At 36.7% G+C, this 19,652-nt stretch overlaps 2 protein-coding genes across 5 annotated transcripts in view; one reads left to right on the top strand and one right to left on the bottom strand.

The window, feature by feature from the left end:
- LOC123507455 (acetylcholine receptor subunit beta-like 2) overlaps positions 1–12,866 on the top strand; it is a 140,850-nt gene extending 127,984 nt beyond the window's left edge. For 2 of the 4 annotated variants that reach the window (XM_045260336.1, XM_045260338.1), the window contains one exon: positions 4,098–12,866. In XM_045260336.1, coding sequence (XP_045116271.1) covers positions 4,098–4,289 — 192 coding nt within the window. In that variant the 3' untranslated portion in view covers positions 4,290–12,866. The remainder of the gene's footprint in view (positions 1–4,097) is intronic. The other 2 variants (XM_045260335.1, XM_045260337.1) reach the window with 1 other exon arrangement.
- Positions 12,867–17,615: 4,749 nt separating this feature from the next.
- The window catches only part of LOC123507454 (acetylcholine receptor subunit alpha-L1-like), a 231,844-nt gene continuing 229,807 nt past the window's right edge, over positions 17,616–19,652 (bottom strand). The window contains exon 9 of the mRNA XM_045260334.1: positions 17,616–19,526. Within this exon, the coding sequence (XP_045116269.1) occupies positions 19,332–19,526 (195 nt within the window). The 3' untranslated portion in view covers positions 17,616–19,331. The remainder of the gene's footprint in view (positions 19,527–19,652) is intronic.

Genomic DNA, 19,652 nt, shown 5'->3' with positions numbered 1-19,652 from the left:
CTTGTTATTAGTTATGGATCTGAACTTCCGAAATACTGGATAATATAGTCCAATTGATTAAGTCTTTTAAATTTTTGTTCATAATCCGGATAATTGGAGTGATTGAAATGAGTTTTTTGTTTCTCTTATTTTTACGGATCTGAATTTCCGGAATACTGGATGATACAATATAAACAGAAAAACAGTGTGAATATTGAAAGTTTTTAGTTCATAATCCAGATAACTGGAGTGATAGAATTTAGTTTTTTTTATTGTTTTTTCTTGTTATTCGTTATGGATCTGAACTTCGAAATACTGGATAATATAGTCCAATTAATAAAATAAAGTGTGAGTGTTTTAAATTTAGTTCATAATCCGGATAGTTGAAGTGATAGAAATTCGGTTTTCGTTATTTCTTATTTTTTTGTTTTACTTCTGTGGATCTGAATTTCCGGAATACATGATGATATGGTCTAGGCCGAAAAACAGTGTGAGTATTTAAAGTTTTTGTTCATAATCCGGATAACTGGAGTGATAGAAATTAGTTTATTTTATTTATTTTTTTTTTATTCGTTGCAGATCCGAATTTCTGGAATACTTTATAATATGGTAAATGTAATAAAATAAGGTGTGAGTGTTTTAAATTTTTGTTCATAATCCGGATAACTGAAGTGATAGAAATTCTTTTTTTTTTATTTTCTATTTTTGTGGATCTGAACTTCCGGAGTAGTGGATAAATATAGTTTAAGTAAAATTGTAGTGTAAGTATTGCCAGATTTGAGTTCATAATCCGGATAACTGGAGTAACATAATTTCGGCGTGCTATTGTAATTTCTTCTGCTACTTTTGTGGATGTGAATTACTGGAATACTGGATAATTTTGTCAGTTATTCCATTTCTACATTATGAATTCGGATAACTGAACACTAGAAATTTTGATCAGTTACTATTTTTCTAATATTACAAATCTAAATATCACAAAATAACAGCAGGCTGATTTGGTCTCAGTCTTCATATTTGCAATTTTGTTATTACTATGAGGCGGACAACTGAACAACGACTGAATTTCTGTCTCCCATTTTATTGCTTGAATTATGAACTGGAATACCTGGATACTGGAAAATTTGTCTCGTTTATATTATTTTTATTGTTATTATTATTATTGTTATTATTATTATTATTATTATTATTATTATTATTATTATTATTGTTGTTGTTGTTGTTCTTATGTATTCGAAAACTGATGTAATGAAAACAAAGAATGATTGGGAAAGAAATAAAACGACGTAAAAGAAATTAAATGTAAAACTAAATGTAAAAATAAAAATGTAAAAGAAAAAAAACATTTAACAAGTGAAATATAAAACGAAGAGAAGAAAAAAATATTAAAGAAATTAAATATAAAACGAAATGACAGAAAAAGAAAAAAAAACATGAAACAAGCGAAATATTAAACGAAAGGAAAAAAAAGAAATTAAAAATAAAACGAAATGAAAAAAAAAAACATTATGCATTTTATTCTGATCATTCATACTTTTTTTCTTTTTATGTAACGAGATTAAGACAACTTTATCTCAGGAACTCAGTCAATTAACATGATTACCGGAACGTTTAAAAAATAAGTAGTACATTTCACTTTTATTTTCACTTTTATAACTTGAACGTAGACAGTCACCAACACATTCTGAGTGGGACATAACAAAAGTTTTTATCCTCTCTCGGAATCAATATCTTCAGGAGAGGATATGAAAAAAGTTTAATGTATCTTTTCTCGTTTTCAATTCTTTCGTCTTCCAAACTACGCAATCACGGGATATGGTGGAGGTGTGAGGAGGTGTGCGGGAAACAATGGGAGACTGGGGAGAGAGGGAGAGTAAAGGAAAGCAAAGGAAAACAAAGGAATACAAAGATCAGAATGAAAGGAGTATTAAATATTAACACACTATTAATACTGACATACTTTTCCCTGACTTCTTTCTTTTTCCCTCTGTCTGCTCCTTCTTGAAAAATCTGTCAGTCTTTTGTATATATGAACTAGGGTGTGTGTGTGTGTGTGTGTGTGTGTGTGTGTGTGTGTGTGTGTGTGTGTGCCTGCTCCCCTTGCATGCTCCTTTCACCTGGAAATAACACGTTGCATTCACACCAATTAACACAAACTGGAAATGTATATAAAACATGTGTAATTTAAAGTACTACTCGAGGAATATAAATAAATGAAAATCTAGAATAGTTTCCCCAGAAAAAAAGGGAAATCGTTTTAATTAAGAGTTTTCGGAATTATGTGAAGAAAGAAAATAAATGAAAAAATAATAAATGAAAGAATAAATAAAAATAGAAGGATGAAATTAAATGAAGAAAAAAATATAAAACTGAAAATTTTAGTAAAAAAAGAAAAGATATCAAACCAAGTGGTGAAATTTTAAATGCGACTCACATTCCTTTTTTTCAAATTTTTCGTTTTTCAAAGCTCATTCTTGTTTTCAGGAATAAAAAAAAAAAACACAAAATTTGGCGCGAAACTCCACAAAATCCTGGAAATGCGTTCATCTGGACACATTCTTCTAGTTTTTTTCAGTCCACCAAACTTCAGGAATAAGAGGAAATAAAAAAAACATTTCAAACACAAATAAAAAAGCAAAGAAAATAAAACAACAACAACCGAGGCCTTCTTTTCACCATAATTAATACCAAAATGACTTTACTTCTAATATAAAATGCAAACCTTCCAAGTGTACCTGCCAGTGTCCCTTCAGAAGGTCACCCAGCAACGCCCTGCAGTGGCCGCGAGTCACTCAAGGCTCACGGGGACACAAGATTTCTTATTTTTACTTTATTTTTCGACTCTGCTTTTCGTCTCCGTTTTACGCTTCTCGTTTTACAGTCGTTTTCATTTTTTCTATTTATTTCTTAAAGCTATGCCGGACAATTGGGTTAATGCACAGTTTCCATTTCCAAATTTAAGGAAAAATTATTCGGCAGGTTTGGAGTTGAAATTATCGTGTGTTTATATTATTCTAAGATTCCCAAACTCATATTTTTAGGTGTATTATGTATTTTTTGGTGTAAGTATTAAATAAGTTAGTATACCTTTTAGTTTCTTTACGTTCTAAGTCTCAAGACACTTCGATTATTCCTTTTAGCTTCATGTATGGACTGGAATCTAAGTGAGCGTATTTTTAATCTTTTTTCTAGCCCATGAGAAAAATGACATTCTGAACTTACACAGCTGTTCAAACTATCTTCATTTGTCAATCATAGTTGAGTCGTGACTCAATAACTCTTATACCAATAACAACAAACTCTAATGAAAAGAAAAGTGTTATTTCGTATACCAGAATGAGCCTGTATATTTTTCTTGTATTTGCATCATTGGCTACTGGAAACTGTCCATTGCTCAAAGGCTGTCGTGGGAGAAAGTTGTCCTGGAGGGTAATTTACTGATTTACGCGGATAATTCTCACAAGGAGTCATTTTAGTTCACTGGTTTGTATTCCTAAACGTCTTCACCCTTTTGAGATAATTTTCAAAGGCCACAATGATTACTACTCGGGTTTTTATGCGTGTTTTTGTACTGAGGATGTTGGAACATGCTTGGAGACCTTAATAACTTTCATGTGAGGCTGTTGGAAGTTGTGGAGGTCATGCTGAGATGTTTGGGAATGCAGGTCACAATTTTGGAGTCTATTAATGATAAGTGTGAATAAACGAGAGACGTGAAGCGAAGACGACTTGTAGTGTCCTTTTTAAATCTCTTGTGAATCTTGCTTCACTCGTTTCGTTCTTTTCTGCTTTGACTATGGTGGCATTTTTGAGTTCAATGATAATTTTTCTCCTTGTGTCTTGGTCTTCTTTCTGTTCTGATCTATCATTCAGTCAGTTCATGGAGTCTTGGATCAAAGGTTCACAAACTCTCCTTGGGCTCAGCTTCACTATCTAATGGCATCCAACTCCACTTCTTGCTAACCAGATCAAATAACAATTAATATAAGCCTCACATCTCACTCTAAGTTCATTCTAAGTTCATGACAATACTAACTAAGCAGAGTAGGAGTTAGACACACAAGCCTCTGACCCTTCACACTCTGTACACGCTGTTCTTCCCGCCTCTTCCCGCACAGGTGATACAGGATTGGAAGTACGTAGCCATGGTGCTGGATCGCCTCTTCCTGTGGGTGTTTACCATTGCCTGCGTGGCGGGGACCTGCGGCATTATCTTCCAGGCACCCTCCCTCTACGACACGCGGGTGCCTATCGACCAGCTGTACTCGGAAATCAAGACTGCCTTCAATACCTCCAAGCACAATCTGTAAAGAGTGTAGCGCCATCTTGCGGCAAGTTCCGGCAAGGTTTCAAGTCAGACCTCACCCAAATCGCTCCCCAGTTAATGCTGTGAGCGGCTGTGTAACGCCTCTTCCTTTCCTCTCCTCTTCCCGCCCCTTACTGACTTCCGCACTCACTTCCCGCTCTTCCTGTGTTGTGCGTTGTTGTGAACGGCTCTCTGTGTTACCTGTCGTGGGCGAGTCTTTTGTGTAGTGAGTTTTCATGGTCTAGTTTTGCTTTTCAGGTTCTGCTTTTCTTTTATATGGTTGCGCTTTGAACTTTTCAAAGATTTACACAAGTTTGCGGTTCAGTTTTTCTATTGTAAGTATTCCGTTTTCTGTTTTCCGTTTTCTTTGGCCTTGAATCGACTAAAAGTTCTGTGCCCGTGTCTCTTTTTAACTCCCTTTTTTGTTGCGCTTTGACTCTGAAGCGAATGGACTAAATTTCTGATCCGTTTTCTCTTTTCAACTACCGTTTTTTGTTGCATTCTGCCCTTGAAGTGAATCGACAATATCTGATCCTTTTTCGTGTTGACTCCACTCTTTATTGCGCTGTAACCCTGAACTGGATCAACGCTTACCTTTTGTCCAGTGTTTGTGTCCTCCAGAGTCCACCTCCGCCACTCCTTCACTCCAGTGTTCGCGAGTGAGGGCTTGATATATTCTCGGCAAAGTGAAGCTGTGGCACGTATTGCTCACCTCCTCACACACAGCTGCCCTTTGTGGTTTCATTACCTTTAGCGTGCGATGCTTCACACGCTCGCTTCTGCTCAACTTGAATGCGGACTTGAGGAAAGGAAAGGTTTCGCGGCATTTCCTTAACACCCAAAGCTTCCAAAACCGTGCAAAGACAAGCTTCTTGGCACACACTCCCTTGCATTCAACCATTTCGTAATAGCAAATGATGTTTATATGTTAAAGTCAGTTTTGGTACATGATTCTTAACATGTTTTAGTAATATAAGTGATGTTTATGATCGTCGATGCGTTGGGGGTCAATCTTTTCATGCAAGTAACCAAGAAGTTCGTTATAAGCAAGCAGTATTCATGACACGTTGAAGTAAATGATTTAGCCTGAATATAAGCTCCATGGAATCACAATAATTTACACACAGTCATGTAGTGGAAATATGGGAAAACTTTAACGAAATATACAGCCAAATCCATTAACTCAATAACGCAAAACTGTGTACTGTCAAAACCCATTAATTTAGTAACGAAAAACTACCTTTGCCATATACAGTCATTTCACAGCCAATGATTTACTGACAAAAAGTGAGAAATGCTACAAGAGTGAAGTTACAATGAATTCTTTTTTAATCCACCACGTCACTGATGCAATAATGGCCAAATTTATGTACATAGAATACCAGCTGTTGGATATTTGATAGCATGACTTTGTATTTCAACAGGTATATTTGCTTTCGTTCATTATTTGCTCCTGTGATTCGGTGAGTTCCTGCTTTATTTATTTACATTCTTTTCCTTTTTTTGTCCTTCGTTTTTATCTATTAGTAATATTAAGAGTAAGAATAAAAAAAAGATAAATAAACACATGGAAATAAACAAATGTATAAACAAATCTATCACACATGGTAGCTTTAATGAAAAGAAAAAAAAAAAATCTGGTGCTTGAAGCGGAAATGAAAATCAAAGAAAGATAAGAATTAAGGTGAAACTGATCCATTTTTTCCACACTTTTTCTTTTCATCTTCCTTTTGGTGCAAGACTGAAAATTTACGAGTGTTCACCCATTTATTTGCTTTCCTGCTTGTTTATATTCCCCTTGGTGGTTGTAGCAGTCCGTGAACAAGCTAACAAGCCCTAACAAGCCCCAACAAGCGAGAGACAAGGCCAATGTGCTACTAACTGACATTGACAATTACCCAAACATCCTTTCATACATCCTTTTGTCTTTCCTTCCCGTACCACCACCCGCCCCATGATGTGTCTCCCGTTTTCTTTCATCATTTAGGGTAACTAAGGCATATATTTAGGCTCAATAGACTCTCCATTCTGTAGTAGGCAATGGTGATACTTGTTTTCCAGTTATGTACTGAGAGTTTTCCTAGCTTGCCACACTTTGAGTATTTTAGATGGTAAGGTACTAAAGGATTTTTGGTCAGTAGGGTTATACTAGTGAACCATAATATTAATCATAATAACGCCTATGTATCATACCTCTACGCTTTCATTATTATACAAAGAAGCTGCTGTTTGAAATAAGATGTTTAAAGTATGTGCGTGCCTGTGTATATGTGCGTGTGTGAGTGCGTGTGTGTTTGCGAGAGTGTACGAGTGCCCAATTTTGGTCTTAAGGACAAAAAAAAAAAATGCTTACTTTATCTTCCCAAAACTGAAATCAATACGCTAAAACGTTAAACGATTGTTACGTGACGCCGCGGTGTAACTGAGGCGTCACGGAAACCAGTCACTTCGCTGCTTAAGAAACGTGACATTACGGGAGGAAGACACAGCGAGAGACAAGGCAGAGATACAGCAGAGGCGAGGCAGAGGTAATTCCCATGCATGACCAGACTAATGCACTGGTCTTAGTCACCATACGCAGGTCCCCTCATTAAGTAGAAGCGCAGGAAGACAGGTAGAGAGGAAAACCCGCTCTGGAAATGTAAATAACTCGTTTTTTCAAACACATGGACATTGTTTCGTGCGTCCCTTCCTCTCTTTTCCTCGTACCTGGGGATTGAAACTGCCAGGTGAGGGGAAGGGTCGAGGTACTGTACAGGCTTGCGTCGTGTCACCTATTACCTTGTGTAGCGCGCCCAGCTCACCTGCCGCTACAAGAGCCTAGAGTTGTACAGGTGAAGAGGAAGCAGGTGTGTGTGGCAGTGTTGCGTTGTGGTTGGGTTGAGTTGTGTTTTTTAGTGTGTTTAGCTTGAATAAATTGAATACATTGAATAAATTGTATAAGATTTACAGTCTGTTATTAGTTTGTTTGATTTCAGGTGTTTGTTTCGTGTCACTCTGGTTCTTTGTAGTTTTATTTAGATGTGTTTTAGTGATCCAGTGTTTAGTAATTGACATTAAGGTTTGACTATTTAAAAATTTTTGGTTGTTGGATTTCTGGATTTAATTAACGTTCTTCAACTGTCTCCATACCTTTAAAGTATTCTTGTACCCTAACATTCTTCACTAATTGAGACAAGATTCCACTTTTCATCATGCTTGGTGTTTAATGACATCCTTTTCAACTTTCCTTACAAATGCGTATCGTATAAAGTCTCTTCAATATAATTTCCATGAGTGTTTAGCGGCTCAGATTCTGCAGCCATTTATTGCATCACCGCCACTCATATCAATATTTCGTGACGCCTTGACGCAGCGCACCAAAGTTTTTGTTTGGGCAGGTGACGCGTGATAGCAGGTATCGAACACGTCACTCATATCGCCGCTCCATATTGATAAGCGGCAGGTGTGTTTGCGCGGCCCAGGTGACGGCAGGTGAGGAGACACTTCTTGCCCATTAGTTATAAGTGAACGAGGCAATAAGGAGAGTAATATTAGACAACATAGTCACTAACAGTCAATATGTGCCACCATTACGGACTCCACTGGCGACATCGTGGACTAAATGATGCGTTTCCTTTCTCCTTTTTCAATAAGTGGACGAGACAATAAGAAGACTAATACTGCATGATCACAGAGTCAAGAGTCAATACCTGTCAACATTATAAACTCCAGTAGCGACATTGCGAACAAAATAGATACGTTTACTACACTATCAAGCTCAGTAGGTCCTAACTGTAGTGAAAGTCAACATGTATCACCACTACACACTAGAGTGACAGAAACATTAAGTAATTTGGCATCTTGTTACTTATAAGGAAAAAAAATTGATAAAACTACAAGTCATGAGGCGAATACTAGAGTCAATATGAGTCACCAGAAAAGACTCAAATGACAGAAATATAAACCAAACGGACATACTTTTATTAGAGACTATAATATTAACTGATCTTAAGATAAACGAACAATATTTTTCCCTCCATTTTCTTATAATGAATATCCCGAGTTATAACAGAGAGCCATTACAACAATCAAATGACTCATAAATTATTCACGTCCATTTACTGGAGTGGTTTCTCGAGACTAGAACACACAGATCTATATTAACGATCGCCACATAAGAGATCATACGTAAACCAACTTTCTACGAATAATTTCTATGAGGGAGTCAAGTAGTAGAAAGTGGATGTCCAGCGATAAAGAAGTTACTATTTCTCAATTTATCTTGAACCAAACCACCGGGGAATGTATTACCAAACGTTCTGCTCATAACCTGTGGCCTTTGAAAAAATAACCTTTATTGGAATACAGTTCTAAGAGTACGATTCCAGAAAGTGTTTTTAAGGATGCTTTCAAGATTCCAGTGGCTGTTTGACAAGAATTAGCACACTCAGTACGAAGAACACCCACGAGAACTCATTTAATCGTCTGTAACCTTTGAAAAATAACAACAATGAAAGAACAATGGCCAGATGAGGTTTTTAAATACAGTTAATGATTCTAGACATTTTGACGAGAATTCTGAGCCGTCAAATGGAAAAAATACGTTTGAAAATTTGACAAATGATCAGTGTCCTTTAGAAAATAAGATATATTTGAACAGTGATTCATAATATAATATCAGATGGAGATTTTAAGGATAAGTTCAAGAATTCTATGCCATCAACGGGAAAATACCAATGAGAACTTGAATCATAACCATTACAAAGTAGACCCAATGAGAAAACACTTAAGAAAACGAATCCGGAATGCTAACACACTTCAGTCTCCTGTATTTGATCAAGAACCCAATTTGAAGAGCGGTTCAGATTAGTCGCATATTTGCCCACTACTTCAGTCTCGTTGTGCTGAAGAGAGGGAGAATATTCACGCGTCTTGTGACCCTAATACACTCGGGCCAATATTGCTCAAGCCCCTCACACAACATACAACGTGCAATATATTCAGAGTTTGTCTACCTACAGATTTCCTATACAATGTCTCCCTTGTCTTGCCTTCCCTTCTGTTATCTACATTTCCTTTATTACCTTTTTTATTCCACTACTCTCCCGTCTTTTATCCTGGCTCTCATTTCCGTACATATTACTTATCTTAATCTTCCCTTTCATTTTACTTCTTTTTTCCTATTTTCTACAGTTTGCATCCGAGGCTCCTTTCTCATTCTTTATCTTTTCATCCCCCTTCCTCTTTTCTTTCTTAAAAATCCTTTACTTTCTTCTTTACCCTCACCTTTCCATTTCTATCCAATAAAATCCTTGTTTCTTCTTTTCTCCATCTTTTATATTCCTCCCCTCTCCCTCTTCCTCCTCTTTAAAATACAGCCATTCTTTCCTCTTCCCATCACCTCTCCCTCGTCCTTCAAAATCCTCCAATTCTCATATTTTCCTCACCTATCGTCCTTTGCCCTCCAAAATTTATATTTTTTTCTCCTTTAGAATCCTTTCCTTTTCTATTGTTTACCTCAGGTTTTAAAAAAACACATTTTCCTACTTTTCCTTTTAAGATCTTTCACTTCTTTTGCCTTGTCTTTTAAAAATCCCAAAATTTCCTCATGTTTTACTTTCAGAATTTTCTTCTCATCGTCTTTGTATTCTATGGCGTCAGATATTGATTACTTTTCTTAACTTTTCTTCGTAGTTATTCAAAAACTTTTAAAGCTTATCTTCTTTGCACTTTAAACTCCTTTCTTTATCTTTTTTTGTCTCAGTGGCGCCAGATATCGATAACTCTCACTCGGGGAGGTACAGATACAGGGGGACAATCTCTCCCGAACAGGTAAACCGTAAGAAAGTCCTCCTAAAGCCGCCAAAAACCCGCTTCCTAAGATAGAGACTTGTAGATTAGCAGGAGGTGCTCGGACAGCCCTCCTAAAGTTCCTTCCTCCATTTTTGTTACACATTTTCTATCATCACATTTTCTGTGAAGTCGAGACAAGGAACTCCCAAGCGTCTACAGGTCAAATTCCTCAACATTTTGACGCCTCAGCAGCCTCTACTTTCGACAGCCTCTTGTGCAAGTTCTTCTGGTTCTCCAAAGGTGTTTTCAAGGTTCTGGTGATAGTTTAGCGAAGGAAGTGTATTGTTATTGAGGGAAATATTACTAAGAACCCGAGTAATTACTGCTGTGGCTTCTGGAAGTATTGGTGGTGAGGGAACTAAGTGTTGAAAGAATCCTGGTCTGTGTAAGCTGCTAACTGAGGCCGGGAAGTGTTGCTACAGTGAGAGATGCGAGTGTTTCTCTACTCGTGTTTTGTGTGGGAGTTTCACGCGTAATGAAATAGTACAGCAGAAAAAAAAAGAAGTGAAAAAAGAAAGAGTATAGAATTTTATTATCAAAACGTAAAACAATGATACAGTTTCCATTTTGAAGTTCCAGGAAACAACGACTTTTCCTCTTTTTCATTTCCACTTTATGAAATGTTCACGCGTGTTGCATTTATAGGAAAGAAAAACTTGTGCCAAAGAACTTTTTACGGAACATCAACACTCGGAGAAAAAACAACTGTATTTCTCTTTTTACAGTACGAGGAAAACTACTGTCTAATTTTTTTTTTATTTTCATGGAATTTTCTCGTGAGGTACAAAACTATAAAAGAAAAAAAAGATAAAGTACAGTACACCATGAAAAAAAGACACTCCCATTTTTAAACACAAGGAAAGGAATGAGCAGTTATTTCCTTTATTACTGAATGTAAAAGTATAGCAAATTATGAGAGAAAGGAAGAAAAGAGGAAAATACAGTGCAGAATATTCAAATAAATGTTTCTATTTATAAACACGAGTAAAGAATGTTGTCTCAAAACCTTAAAAAATAAATAAATAATAAATAAAACTACAACTCTCGCTCTACAACATTTTCCGGCCTCACAACCCTTTCATTTCCGGACCCAAGACGATAATAAATGGAAAGCAACGTTGTACTGTGAAATCAAAACCAGTGCCCATAACTACAACCCTACACCTGTCCTCAGTGTTTCGCTCACCCGTCGTTGTTACCTGTACGAACTCATCTGGAAACACTCGAAGCTTCCTGACTCCTCATGATCATTAATTGTGGTTCCTTTGTCATTAACCTTCAAATAATAAATAAAAAAAGTTGTATATATAATAATAACAGAATAATACCGTGTTTTAAACCTGAGATTCTTGTTGCAAAGTTTTCCCTTGTAATTTGTATTATAGTTTTGGGATGATTTTAAACTTTTTCACCCCTTAGACTCTCAAAAAAACGTGTCCATATATTCTTCCTTGTATCTTTTGTTTAATGATTTTTTGTCCTCTTCCAAACACGTTAAAAAATCTCCCATTTCTTGTTCATATATTCCTTTGCAATTTAAGTTTTTTTTCTGGGATTATTTGCAACTTTTCATTTCAAACACGTGTCAAAACACAATTACATTAACCCTTCTAACTTTTATCTTAATTAACTTTTGGGTATTAAATTATGGTATGAATTAAATCTTTTCCTTCCTTTTTAAATACACACACAAAAAAAAAAAAATATTGTAGTACATACGTTCTCTTGTAACTTACGTATATTTCGTGGGATATTTTACGTTCTTTTTCATTACAAATATATGAAATGTATCTTTTTTTTTACTTTGTTACTTTATCTACAACCTAACTTTTATTTCATGGCATATTTTTGAACCTTCGCTTCCAGGACACATCCCCAAATATCCCTACTAGCAGTTCGTATTTCAATTTCAGTATTTTGTGGTTCATTTCCTTCTTTTCCCATCAAACACAAATAACCCAAGACAATATGTACATTTCCTGACCAGTATCATTAATGGTAATCTGTTTATGTTATGAGTGATATAGGACAAACTATCTCTATTCTCTCTTCAAACTCAATCATTTTAATAACCTAACTTACATTTCTCTTTGATTGTCTTCCCCTCCACCTTCCCTCTACTTTCACTCTTCAACATTCTTTTTCAATCTCAATTTCACTTACACAGCTTACATTTTCTCTTTAATAGTTTCCTCCACCTCTTTCCGGGTCTTGCCTATCTAATGTCACTGTCCTCTATCCTTCATGTTCGCTAATTTCAGTGTCCTAGCTTACGTGTTTCCCTTTGTTAGTTTTCCTTCACTTCTAGGTCAATATTTCATCACTTTAGCTTGTATGTTTCCCTTTGCTATTATATTCTTTCTCTTAACGTGTCTGTCTAGTTTCACTGTCTTCAAATCTTCACTTCATGCTTAGTTTCAATGCATTAACTAGTCTCCTTCATTCTCCCTTGACGGATTTCAGTGTCCATTGATCTATTTCTGTCCTTAATAATTTCATTGGCTTATATTTTCCCTCTAGCTAGTCTCCTCCTCCTTTCACGGGTTTTGGTGTCTGTCTCTTTACTTTCACTGTCTGATTTCAATATCTTAGCTTATATTTTCCCCTCTGCTAGTCTCCCCACCTTCTCTCTTCACGGGTCTTAGTGGCTATCTCTCCACAGTCAGACGACAAAAAAGTCTATTCAGTGGTATTGGTGTATATACTATATTTGTATCGAGACCGCAATAAATGGCTGTCGATCTTATGTGTGTGTTTCGCTTGCCTTTAAAACTAAGAAGAATAAATATAAATAAACAGTAACTTGCTTTGTACTTGTTCCTCCCAAATTGCTAGTAAATATAAGCCAGACACAAAAGTAAATAACGAAGCTGCAGCAAAAATAAGAAACGAACTTAAATCATTATAAAAAAAAACATAAAAGATTAATCAAAGTGTTTGATAGAAAAAACAAAGAAAATTTTAACATATACACATGTGGTAACAATAAGATGATGACATTTTATAGATTGTACGTATGCTTGTTGATCTTATGCATGTTTTATTTTATTTTTTTTTTGCCATTAGGAAAAACAGCTTCGTTATTGATAGGTGATGGATAGAAGGAAAGAAAAATCAATATACACTGTAAAAATAATAGATAAAATAAATGAAATAATTGTAAGTAAGATAAAATAAACCTTTCGTATATAAGTGTGGGTTTTAGTAGTGTTTGTTTACCTTTTAGAAAATAAAGATTAATTTAAATACTTGACAAATACGAGTAAAAATATATCAATAAAAATGTTAACCAAAAGTTCCAGTCAGCATTTAAACCAGTCAGACTTAAATGTTTGGTAGATTCAAGTAACTAAGAATACATACGAAAATAACTCAAAGATAATCCTGAACGATATAAAAAAAAAAAAAATTCTAGTCATTGCCATACCTGTCAGAGCAACTGTTCTCCACACACCTGCCAGTGGACTCACTCACCTGTTCTCCGCCACTGTGTCACGTCCACCACTCCGTTTTCTGTTGCATGGGGTAACTTTTTCTGCCATTTTCTGACATTCTCCCCTGTTTTATGATTCCAGTCAGTCTGAAAGCAAACACAACGAAAAAAATCATGCAAGCGTGTAAGAATAAAGATAAATAAACAGTAACTTGCTTTGTACTTGTCCCTTCCAAATTGCTAGTAAATATAAGCAAAACACAAAAGTAAATAATGAAGCTGCAGCAAAAATAAGAAACAAGCTTAAAATCATTATAAAAAAGCCATAAAAGAACTTGATAACTGAAGACACAGGTAATTGGAAAAGTTTAAAATATCAAAACTGGAAAATATGCAATTACAAATGTTATCAAATATAAAACTTTGGATAATCGAGAAATGATGAAAGTTAGACACCCAAAAATAAAATGTACAGAAAGCAAAATTGGGAAAAGTGGAAATTACAAAAGTTACCACAGACAGAAATTAAAAAGCATCAAAAAAGGAAAAGCAATGAAAAAGTTAAGTAAAAAATTGCAAAGAGAATATATAAAAATGTCAAGATGCAAAAATAATGTAAAATAAATACTATAAAAACCAAAATTGAAAGAAGCAAAGATAAAATGTAAGAATAATTACAAAAACACTAAAAAACAAAACAAAACCTGCAAAAAAATATACTATGAAAAAACTAAAAGAATAATTAAGAAGAACAACAACTTAAATAAATAAATACAGTCAAAAACACATAAAAAGCAAAACTATATATAAAACGAGATACGCAAAGGTTAAAATAGGAAACATGAACGAAGTAATTAAAAAACAGACTCTGGGCGAAGATTAAACAATTAAAACACGGAAGGAAATCACGTTAGGAAGCGAACCGAAACACGAACCAAACAAAAACACCAATAAAACCATAAACACACACAATAACACAACAAACAATGAAACCAACAATGAATAAAGCAAACACACAAACACAAACATACACCAAGGCAATAAAAGACCCAAATAAACATACACAAGCCAAACAAACAAACACAGTAAGCAAACAGACCAAAACATCACTCAGACACGTACAAACACCAACATGAAGAGATATTGGCAATTAAAACAAGGCCAGGTGATAAAAAACTTTTCTCTTTATTACATTGATATCTAAAACAACATTTCAAAGTAGCCGAATTATTAGTTTTTACCGGCAAATATAACAATTGGCGATTGCTTATCTATTCTGGGCGCGGTGAAGGGAAGGGAGTGATGGACAGAGACGAGAGGGAAGATTAAAAAGAGGATAGGAAAGATGAGCGGGTTGGAAAGATGAAGATGGAGGCAGTGGGCTGGCAAGAAAAGGGGGAAAGAAAGAGGTAAGGAAAAAGGGGAAGAGGAAAAGATAGGGTAGATTGAAAGAAGAAGGGGAAAATAAAGGAGAGGGTGAGGGGAAATATGATTAAGAAAGATGAAATTCAAGAGACGTGATGATGATAGAAGAAGAAGAAGAAGAAGAAGAAGAAGAAGAAGAAGAAGAAGAAGAAGAAGGTAGAAAAGATGGTAATAGTAGTAAAAAACGAGTAAGGAAAGAAGAAAAAATAGGGAGGAGGGGGAAGAGGAGGAAGAGGAGGAGGAAGAGGAGGAGGAGGAGTAGGAGGAAGAAAAACAGAAAAAAACAACACAAAGAAAGACCCAAAATAACATACCTATAGGCTATTTGTGTAGGAGGATGAAGAAGAGGAGGAGGAGGAGGAGGAGGAGGAGGAGGAGGAGGAGGAGGAGGAGGAGGAGGAGGAGGAGGAGGAGAAGGAGGAGGAGGAGGATAACACTAAACATCAGCAACTTACAGAGAGAAGCTTTAGCGTGAGGGAAGGAAAAAAGGAGGAAAGAAAGGAAGGAAAGAAGGAATGAAGGAAAGAAGAAAGAAAGAAAGGAGGAAAGAAGAGAAGCTACATTTGAGAAGGAAGGACAATATTAGGGTGAGGTAACGGAATACAAAGAAGGAAGAGGAAGGAATACAAGAGAAAGTAAAGGAAAAGGAAGGAAGAGAAAGAACACACACACACACACACACACACACACACACACACACACACACACACACAAACACGTCAGGAAAGAAGTTTCATCTATCAATTAGTGACAAATAAAATCAATAAAAAAAGTGGAAAAACTAAATATATTGAAGAAAACAAAGAGATGAGAGAGAGAGAGAGAGAGAGAGAGAGAGAGAGAGAGAGAGAGATTTACACACAAACACGCCGAAGAGGAGGAGATAAGGAAAGCTTTTAGTGAATAGAGCTGGAAATAAAAAGGGGAGAAACGGAGGGAGAAGGAGGGACGGGGGGCGGGATGGAGGGCTGGAGGGGGGAGGGGAGGTCTCTACATTACAGCAGCGCACTACAGCACCTGCGTCACGCTACCTGTAAACACGTGACGATCGCAAGCAACAACTGAACTAACCCTTTGTATCTTTGTGGGAAATTCAACTCTCTCCCTTAACATCTTTCCTTCATTCCATACACTGCAATGAATAATAGTGAATAACAGCAGCTAAATCATACAACGGAGTGAATATATGTGCTGCATGACTTATATAATCATTATCTCTAGAACCAGTTTTTAATAGATGCGGTAATAAAGTTCCTACAAGCAGATATACAATTCAAATCATACACTTTGTTGTATATAATCAAACAGGGACTTAGGAATGCACACAATTACATGTATTATATTCTTCTTCTTCCTCTTGTTTTTTTTTATACATACACATGAATACAAAATATACAGGGAATTCAAACGACTAACAATAAAGATAACGTAAAGATTGCGAGCACATCAGCGTCTCATCTCCTCGTCACGTCACATCACGTCACGTCACGTCAACAAACAAGCAACATTTGATTCATGGTTTATTTTGATATCTATTTGACGTAACACATGTGAAGCCCCAACACACCTGCATTCCACACCTGCGCCACATGTGTCCTCCAACCCTACACCCACACCTGTGCACGCAACAACTGTATGTACAATTAACACACACACACACACACACACACACACACACACACACACACACACACACACACACACACACACACACACACACACACAGAGGAAAGCGAGGGCATTGCTAAAAGAGAAAATCGAGGCTTCTAAGATGCTTCATAGATACAAAAATACTTGAGCTTCTAAATGAGTACCACACCACACCTGGCCTTAATTCTTCACACCTGGACACTCCCTCACTATTAATAATCACCTACCACAGTAAAGTAACCAATTCTCCTTCCCTCTCTTACACATATCCATTGAAAAACCACGGAAATGACAACGAGCCAATGGAAACACACGCTTGACATTTGGAACAGTAAGAACTAGCTTCCCATTGGCTGGTTCTTAATGAAAAGGTGACGCGGTGACCAATCAACGTGGGTTTTTTCTGGCACACTAAGCTCTGATTCACTGCATAAGCTCTCCAGTCACCTACAGGCAGTGTCCCTCGTAATCAAAGGGTTGTTACAGTATTAGTAGTTACACAGATTGTAAACAGTAGTACACAGATCGTATTTAGTTTCCAGGTTTAGGTTTAAGGAAGGAAGACTGGAAGGAAGATGAAAGGAAAGCAGTAAGATTTGCAAACTTAAGGAAGGAAAGAAGGAGAGATGGAAATAAGTAAAGGAAAAGAGAGTAGAAATTGAGTGAAGTTTTTTCAGGATACAAAAATGAAAAAAAAACATAAAAGATGAAAGAAATGAAGGAATATTTAAGTAAAGGAAAATTAGATCAAAAGGAAAGGTTTACTATATAAAATATAGGAAGGAAAGAAAAAAGCAAAGAAAAAGTAAAGGTAGGAAGAAAGAAACGAATAAAACAGTAGATAAAAAGAAAATAGAAAAAAGGTTCAAAGAATCAAAGAAAAAAAGAACGTAAAAAGAAAGGAAATGGAATATTGAAAAAAAAACAAGGAAAGAAAAAAATGAAAGAGAAAGGAGAAAATCAAATAAACGAAATAGAAAGAAAGAAAAAGAACTAATGACAAAAAATGAAAATGAAAAAAAACGAAGGAAAAAAAAGAAAATAACCAACTCAAACGCAAAGCTAAAAAGTCCCCAAGAAAAGAGCAAAGAGACAAAGACCAACACAAATCTATATACACGGACACGGGCACTGTACTTCTTCCTGTTTCAATGTTGTCACTACTGCTAGGGAGGGCGAGTGGCAGCGTAGGGGGGGGGGAGAGTCAGGGGAAGCGGAGGGCAGCAGCTACAGATCAACAAAGCACCATTGAAGGGGGAGAAGTAAAAGACCTTAACTTGAAACTGAATGCCATGTTCTTATAAATAGTTTGGCAGCTGCTGCTATGGATGTTATTAATTATCATTGTTCTTCATCAGTTTGTGTGGTTGTGAGTTGTTGTTCTTGTTGTTCTGGTTGTTCTTGGTGTTGTTCTTCCTGCAGGGTCAGTTTTGTGTTGCGTCTTGTACTTTGTTCCATAATTCGGGGTATAAATGGCAAGTTTTTTACTATTTTGTATATAAGAAACACTGATTTTCTTTTCCTTGTCATCAGTAACACAGAGAAGACTGACAACACAACTCAACATTTCGTCTTCCACAACACAACACTCACATTTTTCACCTGCGCCCACAACAACACAGGTAACGCCACTAATTAACCACTTTCTCCCACAGGTAAACCACACAAATTACCTCTTTCACACCTCGATAACAGGTAACATAGGTAAGTTCCTTCAACAAGTGTTCTGCTAATCACACCTGTTCACTTCGATGGGTCAGTAATCGCCCTGTTTGTGGAGACCCAACACACCTGCCTCACAACACCAATTAACAGGTAAGGACAGGTTCAGGTAGTGTTCTCATTGTTCTTGGCACCACTTGTTCACTTGGCACTCACTTTTGGCACTAATGGAAGGCTGTGCTGGATAAGAGAAGCTGTGAAAAAGTGTGAGTGGATGTGACGTGAAGCTTTTCCACATCCAAACATTACAATATCTTCAGTCAGAGAAGTGGATGAAAAATTACTGAGAAATTTTTAACGTTTCTTTTTATCTTCCTTATGTTTACTAGCTTCCTAAAGTCCACCACAACCTTCCTTTTCAACTGGCAATACGATTATTTCACTATATTTTACCTTCTTGTTTCTGAAAGTTCGTGTATTCATTAGATTCTTCACCTATCGCTAATGACACACACACACACACACACACACACACACACACACACACACACACACACACACACACACACACACACACACACACACACACACACGGGAGGGAGGATGACTAACAAACAAAGTAACATTTCTCATGGTTTACGTACAAAAGCCTGTACAAATATGACTGCAGCCTAAAGACGTGCACACACACACACACACACACACACACACACACACACACACACACACACACACACACACACACACACACACACACTTACCTATCGGATAATTGAGCGATACGAGTATAAACCTTAAACGCGACTGGGAGGAGGAGGAGGAGGAGGAGGAGGAGGAGGAGGAGGAGAAGGAGGAAAAGGAGATAAGGACGAGGAATAGGATACATGAAGAAGCACACAGCGATCTGATCTAACCAACACACACACACACACACACACACACACACACACACACACACACACACACACACACACACACAGACACTCACTCCCTTACGCACACACACACATACCAAAACAACCCCCTAGCAAACCTCCTCCTCTACAGATCAGTTACGTCCTGTTGGAACATTTGCTGCCCAACTTTGCTGTACAACATATCAATGGGGGAGGTGGAGTCGTACAGGAAGGGCGACTCGAATAAAATGATGATCGTCCCCAGAACCGAAGTGAAGCCGAAGATCCACAGCAGCAGACGATCCAGGACCATTGCTACGAACGCCCAGTCGTCGTCCTCCTGCAGAAGTGGGAGAAGAAGATGTGAGGGGTGAGTGAGTGAAGGATGCAGTAGTGTGTTTAACTCCTTCATTACTGCGACGCAATTTTACCATGTGTTTTTGTATGATTAGACGATTTTTATTTG

Source organism: Portunus trituberculatus, chromosome 22 (genome assembly GCF_017591435.1).
Source record: "Portunus trituberculatus isolate SZX2019 chromosome 22, ASM1759143v1, whole genome shotgun sequence".
NCBI lineage: Eukaryota > Metazoa > Arthropoda > Malacostraca > Decapoda > Portunidae > Portunus > Portunus trituberculatus.
This window is presented reverse-complemented; position numbering and strand designations above follow the sequence as displayed.